The sequence below is a fragment of the Tripterygium wilfordii genome, chromosome 22 (genome assembly GCF_013401445.1).
Source record: "Tripterygium wilfordii isolate XIE 37 chromosome 22, ASM1340144v1, whole genome shotgun sequence".
NCBI classification, from domain to species: Eukaryota; Viridiplantae; Streptophyta; class Magnoliopsida; order Celastrales; family Celastraceae; genus Tripterygium; species Tripterygium wilfordii.
The window spans coordinates 1988011-2005076 of NC_052253.1; the positions used below are offsets into that span (position 1 = coordinate 1988011).

At 36.3% G+C, this 17066-nt stretch overlaps 2 protein-coding genes across 4 annotated transcripts; both read right to left on the bottom strand.

The window, feature by feature from the left end:
• Positions 1 to 950: 950 nt before the first annotated feature.
• LOC119992150 (probable DNA primase large subunit) lies at positions 951 to 8605 on the bottom strand. Of its 3 annotated transcripts, none has more exons than XM_038838804.1 (20): positions 8119 to 8605; positions 7831 to 7892; positions 7627 to 7730; positions 7462 to 7543; positions 7315 to 7374; positions 7071 to 7128; positions 6840 to 6859; positions 6266 to 6349; positions 6108 to 6172; positions 5582 to 5627; positions 5455 to 5502; positions 5282 to 5371; positions 5058 to 5117; positions 4578 to 4637; positions 4371 to 4445; positions 4056 to 4141; positions 3642 to 3735; positions 3441 to 3548; positions 2709 to 2769; positions 951 to 1801 (listed from the first exon to the last, which is right to left on the bottom strand). In XM_038838804.1, exons 1-19 carry the CDS (start codon positions 8249 to 8251, stop codon positions 2752 to 2754), a joined length of 1353 nt encoding a protein of 450 aa, XP_038694732.1. In that variant the 5' UTR covers positions 8252 to 8605; the 3' UTR covers positions 951 to 1801; positions 2709 to 2751. The 3 variants fall into 3 exon arrangements, with proteins under 3 accessions (XP_038694732.1, XP_038694734.1, XP_038694733.1); XM_038838806.1 differs by having other exon boundaries at positions 3456 to 3548; positions 8119 to 8604; XM_038838805.1 differs by having other exon boundaries at positions 951 to 2769; positions 3456 to 3548; positions 8119 to 8602.
• A 257-nt stretch (positions 8606 to 8862) lies between these two features.
• LOC119992151 lies at positions 8863 to 16171 on the bottom strand. Its single transcript, XM_038838807.1, has 12 exons — positions 15899 to 16171; positions 14626 to 14699; positions 13926 to 14009; positions 13093 to 13168; positions 12832 to 12896; positions 12138 to 12239; positions 11715 to 11804; positions 11548 to 11622; positions 11410 to 11442; positions 11234 to 11314; positions 9564 to 9632; positions 8863 to 9281 (listed from the first exon to the last, which is right to left on the bottom strand). Exons 1-12 carry the CDS (start codon positions 15939 to 15941, stop codon positions 9063 to 9065), a joined length of 1011 nt encoding a protein of 336 aa, XP_038694735.1. The 5' UTR covers positions 15942 to 16171; the 3' UTR covers positions 8863 to 9062.
• Positions 16172 to 17066: the final 895 nt, after the last annotated feature.

Consider the following 17066-nt stretch of genomic DNA (forward strand, 5'->3'; position numbering starts at 1 on the left):
AGAGAGAGAGAGAGAGAGAGAGAGAGAGAGAGAGTGCGTGTGTGTGAGAAAAAAGGAGAGAGAAAAGTACAAAGGGGCATTGAGTTGCTTGTGTTTCGCATTCCATGACGTTTCCCTCCGTTGTTGGTTTTCTAGAGAGAGAAAGATGAAATATACATAGAGAGAGATGGCTTTCTTTCTTTCAATCAACATCTCATCCGTTGGATCTTGACCCTACGAATCTAAAGGCTAATTTTGTCTTTCTATTAATAATTCATTTCTCCACCCCTAAATTAAGAAATGATCTGTTACTGGGATGTTGGATCACCTGATTAATTAATTTTTCTAAGCAGACAGAAATAGAACAAGAATGTTTCCATAATTGTTGCTGAATCTAACATAGAAATTTACTTTAGTTTAGCTTAAACTACCATTACTTAATTAATGTTGTTGAATAAAGTCTTTTAAGTCTTTTTAACCACTTGAGTTATAACTTAGTGGTGAATTATTATGAGACCAAAGCATATAGATTCATAACTCATAAGATCCAAGTCAATCATTTCTAGGAAAAATACTCTCATAACCACAAGTTGAATTTTAACCCAAATTACTATGTTATCAAATAAAAAACTTTTGTACCGTATATGAATTTAAACTCATATCACCTTGTACAAAAAAGCTAAGACCCATGCTCAGATATTTAGGTCCACAAGCTCCTATAGTGTTCTTTGTTTAAAAAAACAATCTTTCTAACAATGACACCGACCAATCAACACACCATCTTTTCTTTAGATGTGTCATTCAATTTTTAACTTATTAGAGGTTATCTTCCAAGACCACTCCCTAATTAATCTTAGTGACATCATCCCCTTCTTTTTTTTTTAACCTGTCCAATTCCAATGGGTATTCCTAGAGAGAGTTTAATATTATAAGAAATTCATTTTTAAAAAAAAAGAAGAAGAAAGAAAGAAAAAAGAAAAGGCTATTAATTTCCTCTCTTGGAATCCTGCCATAGACATGCTTAAAAAAATGGAGTTACAAAAATGGAAACATGTCAAATGTTCCAGCATTGCAAAAACCCCTTTTAGCAGAGACCCACTATATGTAATCAATTGTTCTCAGCACCACAAGCCACAAACCTTAGCTATAGTAGATTTATGCCTCTTTCAAGAAGATAATGGCACCACCACAACCAAGAAAATAAACAAGGCCAAAGGTGATGGTCCCCTACTTAAGGGAATTCAAGTCCAACATGTCTTTAACAAAGTTGCTGTGTTTTGATTGCAACCATTCCTCACCATTCCATCAAGTCATAAAGCAAGCCCTCATACTCAAATAATAGCAAAGCACCTTCCTTTCATAACACAGTCTTTTTCAAAAGAATCCATTCAATTTTCGCCTACTTTTCACATAATAAACAAACATTAAAAGAACAAGAAAAATGGAGGCTTTAAGCAAAAAATATATATAACTAACTGGATAAAACCCAAGTCCAGATTGAATACCTTGATGGTAGAGTGCCTATTCAACATCAATGGAGGTTCCACCATTACCTAACTTTATATTATTGCCAATCATTTATAGTAGCTTCATTACAGTATTAAAATAATTTACTATTATTAGATGATGTTCTATAGTAACAACTTTCTATAAATATAAGAGATTCTCACCAACTCATTTGATTTTTCCGCCAATCTCTTAGAATTGTTTTAGTACGCAATCAAGATCAACCAAGTGTTGTGCATCTATTAATTAATACAAAAGACTATGCTTTTCTTATGTACACGTGCACATGAATGATTGCATGCTCCAATGTGCTCACCTGAACAAGAAATATTAAGTAGTATGTAAATGCAATAAAGTATATCTACATACAAGACTTTTTTCACCGAAGCTCGGATATGTGATTTCTTCTTATCATTCCCTGCATAATTACTACAGTAATATTCAGTCTCCATTATTGCGCCATGACCCTCAAGTCCAATTTATTTTGGTATGACTAACCACCCTAGACCATAAGCTTGCAGAAAAAGGAAAGCAAACTCTTTTAAGTGCTTCCCTTAATATAAATTAAGGAGTCTTTGCAACTTTGGGTACAACTATAAACGAGTCATCACCCATCAACCCAACTAATCAAACCAAATTTGCTAAATTAATCCAGCTGAACACCTGACCATTTTCACTAATTTCTATGCCCGTACTCCTTCAGTCTTAAAACACAAGATTCTCTCTTTTAGCTTACTATGAGGGTTTACTACGTAATAAATTTTCCCACCAACAATACATACTTCAGGGATGACTACGGAGGGTCAACCACCAATGCGCGCAGTTGATGCTCAATTGGCGGATGCGTAAGGAAGAAGATGACACTTGCTATTGGACACCCCCACAAACTTTTCAAAGGCGGAAGAATCCAATCGTGGGAAGCAAAATAAAAATGATAAAAGTAGAAGACTGTGGGCCTTATCTAGAACGCACCGGTATGACAGAGAGCAACTTTAACTACTTCCACTAGTAGAGATTTTAGCATCTTTTGCATGAAAAATAATTTAGAACAGAAACATCAACGGCTAGGGTTGATTGAATAAAATAACTGGATAACAATGTCAAATAAATTCAGTTCAGCTTACAGCTCATTTAATTACCTGCTATCGTTCCTAATATGATTAAAATGAACATATTACTAAATCAATATGAACAAACTTTGAAAGAGAACCAATTATACAAACCTGGAAGGGCCACAGTATTTTATTACTCGACGCCCAAAAGTTCTTACTTTGAAGGATTGTTCTGCAAGAGAAAAAGGTTTGTTCAAAACATCAAATGTATATTTTGGATTGGGAAACAGATACAAAAACCCCTTAGCCTTTTGAAACACAGTGGAAAAGGCCACCCAATTTTTTCTGTAGGAAGCTCAAGGCCAGAGAGAGCTGTTAAAGCTGAGGCCAAGTGTTTCCTAGATTATGAACTCTGTTTAACCTAGCAACACCTATAAACACATGTTCAATCTTCTTCTTTTTATGTTCTTTTCTATGCATCTTTTCACAGTTAGAGAATTTGCGACCACTGAAATTTATAAAAAAAATTAAAAAAAAAAACAGATCAAGTATCTTATGTCCTTGGAAGTATTTAGAAAAGAGGACACAGGCTCTAATCATTGGAATATACAGCTTCGCTACATGTGCAAAAAAGTTGGGAGTCTTGATCCTTTGTCACATACCTCTACTATATGGCTATGCTTCAAGAATGGAAACAAGTAAATTTTTCTATAGGTAGTATTTTTTTTATGGGTGAAAGCGCCTGCACCTTACGCTCATGGGTAAGATGGTGAGGTTCTATCATTTACACTGGTGATAACACAAAACACAAGTAAATATACAAGCTCCAACTTTTTTCAGTGCAAATTGTAGTGTCATCCTTTGAGGCTTAGTTGCATCAAACGTGATATACTATGCATTTACCTTTGATTGCAGTACCTTTTGGCTATCATTGAAGTACTGAATTGGATGGTTAATTCCAGTATCACATGATGCTCCATGAACAGCTTCAAATGTTAAGGTGCAAGCTAACTGAAGATATATTACACATTGTCCACATAAATGCCGAAGAGGAAATTAAATAGATAAATAAATAAATAAGCATACTAAAAGACAACCTATGACCTGATAATGTCTGTTTCGGACTTTATCCATTACATCCTCCACTGCACGACTAGCTAGTCCCATTTTGCCCAGTGCGGCCCTTAAGTTTTCCTCGCTGTCATGTAAATTTGACAGGCCAGAAAAAGGAAGAAAATATACAGCAAAAGCATTTGTCAGACATGTAGGCAATAAGCCAACATTTTGAATTATTATCATGTAAATAAGTTAAATTCAAATATCTGTTATGCGGTTATTGGACCAATTCCATTCATCATCATTGTCAACTTTTCCCTGGTACTAAACTTTTGACACGATGAGGGAAGGAAAAAGGCACAAAACTATAGCCAAGTCATTCTATGTGCAGGTGTCATGCATATTAGCAATAGCGTCCTAAATGAGTGACCTTAGAATTATGAGAACCAGAGTGGAACTAACCTGAAATGACGGTATGGACAGCCATGATGATCTCCTACACCAGGAGTCAATGAAATTACCTTTTGACATGAGTAAGGTGTATAATCCTGCAATATCATAAATAAGCAATTAGGGATTAGACATACACAAACATGCTGCTAAAAGGACATGCTACTCTTCCTGACTCATTTCTAGAAAAAAAAAAAAAGGAAGGTAAGACCTGCCTCCTTAGTTCCTACTATTCGGAATTGATTATGATCTAACACTATGGAGCATCATAGCAAAGGTAACAAATATATACGTACAAATTTTAACAGTATAAGATTGACGCCTTACTATTCTCTTCCCTTCTTTTCCATAGTTATGCCGTATGTTGTACGCATATTCCTTGTCAAACCTCTCTGCCCCAACCTATAACAGGCAAAGATCAAGCACTATGTTAAGAATAAAAAGTAACTACATTCTAAGTTCTAACAAGTTAAATTAACGAAACACATCAACAACATTACGATTTTACTGTCCATTTGTTCAACCAATACTTACCTTTTGGGAGAACTCTGCTCTCCAGAATGCAAGCGCATCATCCAGCTTCAACCCAACACCCTACAAAAAAAAGGAAAAAAAAAAATTTAACGCCCATTTAGAAGTGAACAAAAAAACACAAGTTCACTAAGCTTCGACAACAGCTGTAGGATTCATGAAGGGCAAATACACGTAGCTTTCTCCTGCATTGCTAGAGGCTATTTCTTTGGTTTGCACCAATAATACTAAGATTGCAATTAAGCAACTTTACCTCCACACTAAGGTTCAGCCTTATAGCAGATACATACAACTTATGAATACAAGCTTGGAGAAAAAAGAACAACTTAAGGAACTGCATGTCTGAAATGTCTAGTACCATATGCAAGGACATGACCAGCATGAAGAAACATGTCCATGTCCCAAGCATACCTCATTGACATGTCAAATACTTTAGAGTTACAAAGAACTCTCCAGTTATACAAGGTGGCAGAAAAACACTACCTTGAGAAAGAGACCTAATTGCATCCTCCCGCCATGCTTCAAATGATGATCCTCTCTCAGCTGCAGATGGCATTAAGTCACTGATGAGAAAGAAAATGTGAAACAACATATGAAAGAAGGGAAGTAGAAGTTTATGTAATAGAAGAGTAAAAGAGGGGAGAAACTTAATGAATAAGCTAATTTGAAAAACGAAAAAATCCCACGCTTATTTAAGTAATACTTGCCTTTTCAAATAGGTTGCGCATGCAAAGAGGAAATGAACTTTTAGCTACATGGTCAATGTCCTTAATTGATATCTCCGCGAATTCTTTTGGCTGCAGAAGTAGTCATCAGATTTACAACATTCAATTTTAACATTTGACCATGTCTAAAGAAGACATACACCAAACTAAAGTACCTGAGAATAGTCGGGACCCAAATAGCTCATGCATAGCGTTTCCACAATCTAGTATGTAACCAGAAAAGAATATAAGGGCCTAAAAACCAACATATAAATTTAACACTTCCAGTGATTGAATACATACAGGAGCCAACCGATCCTTCTCTTCTCTTATAGTAGATGTCCATTTTCTACAAGCCAAATTACAAAGATTTTAGAGGGCTGTAGAAGCTACCTAATAGTGTAGAACGCACACCAACAATAAGTATTTGTGCAGCTACAGACAGATGAGAATCAGTTTGTCCATAGAACCACAGGATGTGCTTATACCAGCAAGACAACTCCCCATTTGAGAGAGGAAATAAAGAGCATGTTTTGGCTTCCCAAAGAAAAGATCAGGTTTCCCCAGCCGTTCACTAATTTGGTAGATTTGATGATTTCAGACGCAAAGCTCTCTCACTTCCAAGTAAGCATTGAGCATAGAATAAAAATTATGTACTCCATTGCAAGAAAAGTACAGATCTTGGTTAAGACAAACTATCTATTAGCCAGCAGGCTTTAACAGCTAGAAGGAGCAACACTCTACAGTGAAATTATAGATTTGTAGGTGGTCTTGGAAATCAGTTCCTTATGTAACAAAGAAAAAACTAGACTGCTGGAGTATCAATAACCTGTTTGTCAGAATGAGTGCCTTTGACAGAAGACTACGAAATTGAGTGACAACAAGGGAAACCACCTACAAGATGAAAGGCATAAAAATTAATTAGATTTGTGATATCTATTACTTTATCAGGTAAATTCAAAGATTAGCAGGAGTCGTTGATGTCACCTGATTCATAGCAACATAAGCATACCCCTTACAGATAAAAACTCTACGACCAGCAACTAGCTCTGGGACTTCTTCAAATGGTACCTTCATCAGAGCACGAGAAAGCAAGATAAGTTGAAAAAATATGCTCATGGATTCAACCCTCATTACCGACATTGGATGATTTGAATGGTACAGGAAAAAAATGTATAAGAAAGTTCCAGCCCAGACGCACACATTGCCCCCAGATAAATATAACTTTCAATAAAAATTGGTAGATACCGTATCACCAAGTAAGGTTTCGTAATCATTATTCTCTAACTTATTTGAGTCATTTGACAATGAACATCAAATGCAGCAATACACCAGCCACCCGTAAACCAACCCATGGTCAGTGGGTAGAACACTGATTTTAGCCTAGAAATTTGAATGACAGCTATATGTCCAAGCATACACTTGAGACCCCCACCTAATCTCACCATAGGAAAACTTCTTTTCATGCTATTCTTCCAATATAATCATCCCCAAATGTAATAAGTACATACTGCAACTGCCCTTCAGATATAAAAGTAACTATCCACGCAGTCAAACAAACCTTGTAGAATATGGCATCGGCTGCAAAAGAAGGGGAAATAAAGCAGAAAGATAGAATGTCAGAGTCTATGCAAAAATGAACAGGAGAAGAAAAAGAAAAAAAGAATTCTCAATCAATATGATGTGGTCTAATTGTACAGAAGAATTACTTCATTTGAAGAGATTCATTTTAAATATTCCCAGTTTATTATCTCTCTTCTCATGATGAAGAGACAGAAGAATCTGCTCTTACCTGTTGGCAAAGACTGACCGATGGAACGTGCAACTTGGCCCAACTTGTCCTTTATGCTCTGTAATTAAAATTAGATCACCATGTTAAAAAAAATCTTTATGTTGGCTCCCCAAAATAATTATGCGCTATATCTCCATGCTAAAATATTAAGAAATGTATAAGAAACTTGAGCACAACCCCATGGTCTTGATACAGTAAATTGTGTTTATCTTCACAAATGATTAGACAGATTGAATAAAATCACCTCATATTCTGAAGTGCTAACTGCCTTGTACGGAAGGTCAAACTCTGCCATTAGAGCCCTCTAAAAAATGTTGATACCAGTCATCAGCATCAGCCCCGAATACACACATACTTATATAGTAAGCAACACTTCTAAAACAATACTCACTTGAGCATCAGAGCTTTCAAGCTTAAAACGATTGCGGAAGAGGGTAGTCTCCATCGAAAGAAACCATTTCCTTAGCTCCTCCCTGATGCACCAAACATAATAGGAAGCAGGTGAGCATGATATTTTAATCGAACCAGAGTCCGAAAGTGCAATAACTTGGCTTACGTTCTACAGTACACAAGACGGAGAACAAAATGCGATATTATATCCTTGTTGATGACCTCAGATGACAGCGTATGCCTCATATTTGTCTTCCAAAGGTCATTAACCTGGGCGACACAGAGAAAATTGAAAGAAACTTGCCTCATGTGAGAAACCTTAAATAGAAATTGAAAACGATAAGAAGCACAGGTTCCAAATCTCCATTACCAATTTCTGCATTTCTTCAGGTTTCTTTCCTCTGGAAAGACCATCAGAAATCCCTCTAAGAACTGCAACGAAAATAAACAGTAGCTAAATTACTGGACTCGAATGCCCTACAAATCCCATCTGCTTGTAAAACAATAAAAGTCATGGAGAAGCGAGCGGAAACAAATACAGATAAAGAAAATTGACGATCAACGAATTAGGGCGGAAGAAATAGAAAGAAAAAAAACAAGATAAAACAAGATAGACCAACAAGAAGGAAAAAGGGAAACAGAAACGTAATAGAGATACCCCGGAGACGATCCATGGCGAAGAGCTCAAAATCTTCAAGTCTAACTTCGAGAAGAGGAGCGGAACGGTAGAGAGGGAGATTTGAAACTACGTCGTTCGAAGGGGCTTTCCACCGAGATCCGACGATTTCCATTGATCAGTCCCTGGAATATGCCGTACTCTTCCGGTCCACAAATGACTGTATTGAATTAGTTCCTTCGAGATCTCTTCTGAAGATGCAAAATCAAAAAGTTGAATCAGCTTATGGTATTGGAATTTTTGAAAACATTGGCTCAATCTTCTCAAGCAAAAATGGATATTTTCGTCCGGTCTCCGGTCTTTCTATCCGTCGACGGCTATTTTATTGTGAATCCATCCCGCCTTCGCCCTTTTGTTAGCAGATCTTCGATCCACCCTAGAAAAGGTGTACTCAACCATGGATCTGAAAAAGCGCGCCAAATTGGGAAATTGGCGGGATCGAAACCTGCCTCTGATAAAAAAATGTTTAATTTTGATTATTAACAGGTCGGATTTATGGCCTGTTATAAATATATAATTCTAGTATAGTTTGTCAACATTTTAGATTTCGGCCCATTTAACGGGCTGTTATCAATATATAATGCTGGGCCAGCCCAAATCGTAGGGACCGGGCATCGTTTAATGGGCCAGGGAAACATATCAGTCAAGGGATAAAAAAAAATGAAAATTCTTTATTTACCTCCCCGCCCCGCCCGGCCCCGCCTGTCCAACCTTGTACCTCTTAACTGAAGTTACATGTATCAAGAACGATACCAACCGAAACTTCTAAACAAGAACACCCCATCTACAAAATTTAGTACCAGTTCTACCTCAATAAATAAATTTGGCAAGGGCACCTTCAACTATATTTGATATCCAGGGGCACAGGTTCCGGACAACCTTTATAAATTCTAAATAGCACAGCTGCATATCAATGAATTCGATTCTCAAGATCGCTGTCTACTTAAACGCCATTGCTGCGGCACTGCATTAATCGCACTGCGTGTTCGGGTAAGAAGTGAAGCATTGACACCAGGAATTCTGGACCCAAACAAACCAGAACTAGAAGAGCCATTGTTCGTGTCTTCTATGGCACTGAACCCATTTAGGACCCTAGGACTAGGTGTGCTGCACGCATCAACCACTTCTGATTCTCCATTAGTACCCTGGCAATAAATCAGCAACCAATGAGTTAGGATAATGCATGAAAGAAAAAAGATGCAGAACCTATAGACCAGTGGAAGGGGCAACCATACTGCAGGGATTGCCCAATGCCTCTTAAGAATGTGCAAAGAATAAAATACAAGAGGATTTTTTTTCTTCTTGGCTTCCAATATTAAAACCAAAAATTGGGCAAAGAAGCCAAGTATGAATTGCAAGTCACCAGGACAATCAAAACTTGCTTTTCCCCTATTTGCATCTAAACAGTGCATTAGAAGAAAACAAACCTCAAAAGATCCATTAGAAACAGCAGGAGACGGTGGTTCAAGTGATAAAGCAGGAGGAACAGATCCACTCTGAATAAGGCAGAAAATTGAGGAATGAGAATACGAAAAATATTTAATAAACGGTAGAATATTGTCAGCTATGTAATAACTAATAAATACAGTAATCACACAATTCATTCAGAAATATTTTAAAATCAATCGTGATCAGAACTCCTGACATAGCAGAACCGAGAAAGAGCAAAAACTCATAAATTTTTGGCAGAAATAAAAAAAAAAAACAGCATTGTATACAATGATTACCAATTGCAAATAAATTGTTTGATTTGCCAATTGACATGCCCATGCATATCGAAATGTGCTCAATATAGTTGCCGTAACAATGAGATGATAAAATGTATTGACCTTTATGGTCGGCCTTTTATCTCCTTATTCATCAATATGAATAAGAGTAGCACTCTTCACGCCGATAAATAGTCCTTAGGCCCACTTTCTTCCTAATGACATCATGGATGACAAATTAGTTTAATAATAAATAGTTTAATTAGGTTTCTCCTCTTCTCTTTTTTTTTTTTTTGACAAATAATTAGGTTTCTCTTTTTTTCTTTAAGTAATTGTACAAAAAAAAAAAATTTTAAAAGAAAATATGCTAGTTTTTATGCTAATTAAAATATCATCTCTACAGAAGAGTCTTAATTGCAGGCTTGAATATTATTCTCATATACAAGAAGTTAGAATTTTTTAAAAAAAATGAAAATTCATAATAAATTATTTAAAAAATCCTGTAAAATAGTAGAAAAATACTAGAAAATCAAAAAATATTACAAATCAAAATCCATCAAAAAAAAATAATATTAACAATCTCAAATAACAATCCAAAATACGTCCATGAAATATTAAAATCACAATCCAACATAACCATTACCAAATTAACAAACCAAAGAGACCAGAAGATGCATATGAAAGTAGAGTACAGAAGATTGAAAGAGGAAAAACCCCAAAGAATGCACATGAGGATTCTTTATTCCAATCTCTCCTCACTCATTATTCCAAATTCTTCTCACTAGAGGCAGTAGTATAATCACTGGGGGGCTGGGCCCCCAGTGAAATTTTGCAAAAAATGTTTTTATACTAGGCTTTAGGTACCAAGGAAAAAAAAAACACATTAGGCCCCCAATGATTTTTAATCAGGTCCCCACTGAAAAATAAGGCCTATTTTATTTTTTGTGTAGACTTGTTGGGGCCTGTGATCACTCGCTCCTCCTCTTTCTCTCCTCTTAAAACTTACGGCTTACGATTAGAATTGTTGCGAGTTTTGCACCTGCGATGAAGACATGAAGAAAGAAGCGGATGCCGTGGATCTGTTCTGCCAAATTAGACCTGTTGGCTACAAATTTAGGACTTGTTGGCTATTGCAACACATTCTTTTCTTCGGTGGTAAATTAATCAGGCCCCTTTTTGGGTGTTTCTTCTGCTCTGCTCGTCTTTAAATTGTTTTGCTATTTTTATTCATCTTTGCATACTATGTTATTTTAGACGCCTAATTACTAGCCAAACCTGGAACTTTCTCCAATGTAATGAATTAAGCAATATGTGGTTATTCAATTACAAAGTGGCAAGGTATATGCATAGCTAACGATCAATGAACAAAAATAAAAAGCTAATTTACGTGCCTGGATACGCTCTGTCGGTCTGCCATTTTCCAAAGTCATGGCCACAGTGCACAATTTCTTTACTCCTCTGTTCGTTTCATCCTGAATAAAACATTAAAATCCATAAATTTGCAATTGAAACTATAAAAGAATCATCAGAAACCACACTATATACAATGATTAAATTGTCAGAATACCTGTCTCCCTTCTATTCGGAGGATTTTACTTTCCTAAAATACAAAAAAAGGTCATCAGTCAAAGTTTAACATCCTGGTACTAAATTTATAAACGTAGTTACAAAAGAGGAAAGGTCCATAGTATTGAAGATTGTTCACCAGAGTTACAACAGCGTCACGAACACTCCTGACATCTTTCCCTATCCTTTCTGATCCTTTTTGCAGTACAACCACCTAAATGGATTCAGGCTTTCATGTAAATATATAATGTTGAATCCTTCATCATACAAAAGTAATATATCAGCCAGCATATATGTTGGACACACCTCGTTATCAGTTTGAGCATTAATTTCTGCAAACTCATCCAAAGAAGCATCCACACGATCAATTCTTGAAGATAAATGCCGCTTTGTAACCTGTAAAACCAAAAAAAAAAAAACAGACAATGTAATTTATAGATTTAAATATCAGAAGAAAAAAACCAAATATGTGCAGAAATGGATGTTTAAGAAATTCTTTACTAACTTCCGGTAAGCAAAGAAGGTCGTTGGAACGGAAACCAATGCATTGCATGTATCAATTTATATGCAGAATAATACAAAGCTAATATCTATTTTGTCCTTTGAAAGTTTCAATGAACATGGTTATTCTGTCATGCGAATAATCTCTCAGTTACTCCTAACCTAAAACATTATAAGCTTTGACAGAAACTTAAACGACACAGTACAGTCAGTAAATTTAAAACTTGCCGAGATAGATGAATAAACGCTCTCCAGCTGTTTGGCTACAGATGTGCAAGCATCAGATAAACCACGCCTCGTTGCGAACATCATATCAGGAAGTTTCCAACCCTGAAAACATTTAATGCAGAATACAGCATCAGTTTACCACAAGAATTTCCATGAATATGAAAGCGAACTTACCAGAAGTAACACTTTTAAAAATTTAGGTTGACATGTGCTGAAAATATTGACTACAAGGTGCCCTATCATTCCATAAGAATGATTGTATAAGAAAGAGTTCTCGTGACCTAGTGGTCGTGATAAGGTCCCCTCCATACCAGTGTTTCATGGGCCATGGAGAGTCCAAACCCAAACCCCACCCTAACAGTCCAACAGGCCCAGCCCGCATCCATGGGCACACGCACCCATGGACCGGCTGTAGTCCAACGGGCCTCCAATACCAATGTTTCATGGGCTCTTGTGAAAACTGAAAACCTATTGGACATGTTAAGGAGTGCCCTTTGCCTTCCTTATAAACAGCACTTGACTCCCTCATCTTGCCAATGTGGGAGTTCCTATCAGGTCGCCAACTCCTTATATTTGAACAAGGTGCAAGGTTCAATTCACAATTTATATTAAAAAAATGATTGTATAAGACATTTGCAAGATGCCAAGTCTTATCATTCATACAAAATAATTCGCTAATAAAGAATATCAGTACCTTCCACCAAACATAGCCAGATCCGACAACAACAACAATAATAATTAAACCATATCTTGTTGCACCTGCATAAATAAAAGCAGATCCATGAACACTCAAGGATAATGAATCATAAACATGGTTGACAAGAAAAAACAAAGCAGGATAAGAAAGGCCATTGCTCTCAACATAGAACAGCTCCTGATGTCAATGGAAGTAATACAAAAAATCATACTGGAGATTGAAACTGAAAATTCATATGGGTGTCAGAAGAAATAAAACCTGTCCCACTTGATGTTATGATTGTAATTGGTTTATTAGACGTTATCATTTGCAGCTCCTGCCGAAGGATATTAACCTGTAATAAAACTAAATTGTTTGATCATTGTTTCCAATTACTTAAAATGGAAACATAAAAAATAAAAAAGTAAAAAAACCAAGCATCATTAACATATATTTGACAAAGAAAAGATCAGCATATCAAACCATAAAGGAACGGTAATATCAAGTGTGTGTACAAAGTACATTCTCAGTGAAGGGTATAGCCAAAAGAGCCAATATCACATTGATATAGGAAGAGGAAATATGGGAAGAACAAAAGAAATATCAAGAAGCTGTTTTCACACCGAAAAACATCAGATTGGGAAATCTAACCAAAACCAGGTTTTCCACACTACATCATTTATTTCATTACACCACTGCCTTGATTGGTCTTTTCGGCAAAAGATTTTGAAACTTGAACAAATTAAGTAGCTTGGATTAGGATTAGTACATTTTAAGCAGTTCTAGTGAACAGTTTCACAGAGCAATGTAATAATGTTTCAACCGAATCAGAACAGGAAGCAAGCTAAACCATCACTTATGTTTAATTTGCCACCAACCTCCACTCTCAAATGACATTCAATTTCAAGGTAGCAGTATAAACTATTTCGTATTCGCACCGACCAAAAAACAATAGTTTTCTGTCTTGCAAGACTATGTTTTATTGTTTTATCAGAAGCATACAGCAAAGCCAATTGACTCTCCAGCTAAAAGGCAAGACAGACTGACAGAATACACTAAAAAAATCAGATAACAAGATTCATATCAATGAATTGGGAAATCTAAAAGCAAACCTGTTCCAATAAAGCATTGTTGTGTGGCTTCTTAACCGAAGGAGATGAACTTGAATCGTCTTGTTTAAGTTGCCTATAAAATATCTGTAATAAAAGAAAATTAATTATGAAACATCAGAGCAAGTGCTACTAATGACAAACCAACTATCATGGAGGAAAAAATTGAATACTAAGGGCCAAGAGCTAGTATTAACAAATGTTTGCCTATCCACACAGGCCACATTATGGAACACCATAGCATATCAACCATTTTGAAGAACTATCAAAAAAAATCTTAGAGACAGAGAGAGAGAGAGAGAGATTTTTTAGGTCCGTTATTAACAGAAACTTGGAACACAAAGATAAAACTTATATAAGCGTTAGCACCAGAAACCACGGCAACAATTTCAAGGCAATACAATAGGGGGGGAAATGATAGAATATCAAGACATGGATTTTAGAAACTGGGTGCATCTCATAAGTCAGATCCTTCCAGTCGAAAGGGCATAAAAGTATGAAGATAGGAGATCAACTGCAGTATCCCACAAAATTAAAAGAAGGTCTTTTTTTTACACCGTTGGGATACAAAGGAAGAAAAACAGAAAATCAAGGGCTAATAAGTTTTATCAGTAAGAGGGAGAACAAGAACATTTTTAGATCCAAACGATAATATTGGTAATCAGTTAATGTAATTATGTATAGGCTCTAGTCAGATAAATACCTTCAGCGTGCCTGATACAAAATCAGAAACACTTGACATTCGACCCTCTTTTGCAAGAATGGAACCAACAAGACCTAAATATCATAAAAATCCTAAACCTGTCAGTGAGATAGTCCTTCAGCATAGACATGTTAATGAAATTACAGTTCGGAAACATTTGAAGCAGAAAATAAGAAAAAAATAGTTCTTCATTGGCATCCCAAAATAGCATGAGAAAAGAAAAACAACTGGACAGCAACAATAATTTTCCTTTATGGACTGCAAAAAAAGGCTTTATTGAAGAATGCAAAAAAGGCTTTATTCAAGAGCACCAAGGAGATACACAAGTAAAGATTCATAGCCATTAGCTTTACCACCCAAAAGGAAAAATAAGAGGACCGCCAGCTTTAATTAAGACATCTGAGGCATGTACCGTGAAGTTTCATGTGACTTGAAACAAACAAATGGAACCGAAATATATTGACAAGACAATAGCCCCCCATATTTGCAGAATATCTCAAAGGTTTGAAACCAAACAACTTGGCTTATCATTGAACATGAAATCCTCAAATTAAAGTGTCACCTTGTACAAAGCTTAGATAATAAATCCAATAATTGCAGTAATTACATTTATTTTCAAAATAGCTTAATTTGCTCCAATTCTTAGTTAAACCTTTATACAACAGACAGTAACTGGTTCTTATCATTTTCACTCCTCGTGTCCTTTTCACATCTCTTTCTGGCACTTAATGTCCCTAACAAATATATAAAACGTCAAGGTAAAACAAGTCTTGCCCAGACCAAAGTCTTCGTGAGTATGTTTAAACAAAATTTTACTCAAGAGGCAACTCTACGACCAAAACAAGTTACCACTATTTTCCATCAACTAACCAGTATTGCCACAAATTTATTTTGGCTTCTTTCACAATTTCATAACAGTTATCAAGTAGAACCAAAAGCTTCTAACACTTTGAAGTTATTCAACTGCGGCCGAGTACCCATTAACTTCAAGAAGACAAAGACCAACGGCATGATAAAGTCTAGCAAAATAACCGAACACATCATAGAATTGCCTATCATCCGCGTCCAATAATAAACTAATTCTATGAGTGAATGTCACCAGTTCAAATTATATTTAGGGTTTAAGAAAAACTCCCAAACTCCACAAACTTCAAATCCGCTTCTGTGACGATACATATCCATACACTAAACATGAAAATACCCACAATTGGGGGACACAAAACGGAACTAAATTCCAGGAATTCATGAATATTGAAGGATGAATTGTACGTACCTGCGCCGACGAGGATTGTTAACTTCCCGATAGGAAGCGCCATCGCCTCGGCAGTGAAGTTTACGTTATGTATTATAGTTTACTGAAGACTCCAACCCACAACAAACCGCCGTAGGAAGCATGAGATGCTAGACGAAGTCCTTGAAGCGATAGCTCATAGGAGCAAAGATTGGCGAGCAAGAAAACTGTTTGGCTCGATCACTGGCTCCAGTTGGGGAAGCAACCCTATTTGAGATACACTTGGGTACAAGACCTCCGATATGCGATTAAAAAACGAAAAAGTCCTCCCGTTAACGAATATGCCGCAATTTCTACCTGACTACTTCTGACGGAATGACGATCGTGTCCTCCTATTTGTTGGCCGATTTTGGGCCTTGTAAAGGCCGAAGGGTTGTCAATTGAGAAGTTTTAGTCACACATATTTTTATTAAATACAACATTTGTTTATAGTACCTCATAAAAACTCTAAACTTTTATAAATATATTTGAACTACATAAATTTGAGACAAATACACCCTGTAATCAGACCTGTCATTGTCCCTCCTATTATTATCTATTGGGGTCATTCTCGAGTTGAAGATTATCAAAAATGTGAAATTCCGGATTATCTCAGAGTTAGTATTCGAGACCAAAATCATCCAAAAATGTCTTGTTTGGGATCAAACTCGTGTCGTCAATTTCCAGCAACGTCTTGATGGAAAAATGGATGGAATGGAAGCGTCTTGTCACGAGGAGTTCAAAGGTGGTGTCAGTTTCCTCCAACAATGGTCAGATTGTTCTGATCGAACGACGTGACCATAGACTTTAGAACGAGATTTCGACTATTACGGTGGACAAAACTCATCTGGCTTAGTTCGTAGTGGCTTAGGCTTCAATCTGATGATAGTGGTTACCGGAGTGATGTTCGGATGGCGATGACACCATGGTTAGCCATGGGTGCTCATGAGGAAGAATAAAGAGATTGTGAGAGGGTGGGATGTAAAAAGCATAGGTATTTACACTTAATAAAAATCATGACTAAAGCTCTTCCTGTCAATTTATCTTTTATAGACATTATGCCGGGTCAAACTTTTATATTTGATTTCAAAATACGTGCCATATTCAACAATGAATAAAAAAAAAGTCCATGTAAAGGCCCAAAGTTAGAAAGAGCCGGTCTATAATACAT

Coding starts and splice junctions, on each gene's coding strand:
- LOC119992150 (XM_038838804.1), bottom strand. CDS start 8,251: ATGGAAATCGTCGGATCTCGGTGGAAAGCCCCTTCGAACGACGTAGTT. Junction 7,893..8,118: donor CGCCATGGATCGTCTCCGGG/GTATCTCTATTA, acceptor TTTTCGTTGCAG/TTCTTAGAGGGATTTCTGAT. Junction 4,446..4,577: donor GAGCAGAGTTCTCCCAAAAG/GTAAGTATTGGT, acceptor TGCCTGTTATAG/GTTGGGGCAGAGAGGTTTGA.
- LOC119992151 (XM_038838807.1), bottom strand. CDS start 15,941: ATGGCGCTTCCTATCGGGAAGTTAACAATCCTCGTCGGCGCAG. Junction 11,623..11,714: donor ATGCTCAAACTGATAACGAG/GTGTGTCCAACA, acceptor GAATCCATTTAG/GTGGTTGTACTGCAAAAAGG. Junction 11,315..11,409: donor TCCGAATAGAAGGGAGACAG/GTATTCTGACAA, acceptor TGTTTTATTCAG/GATGAAACGAACAGAGGAGT.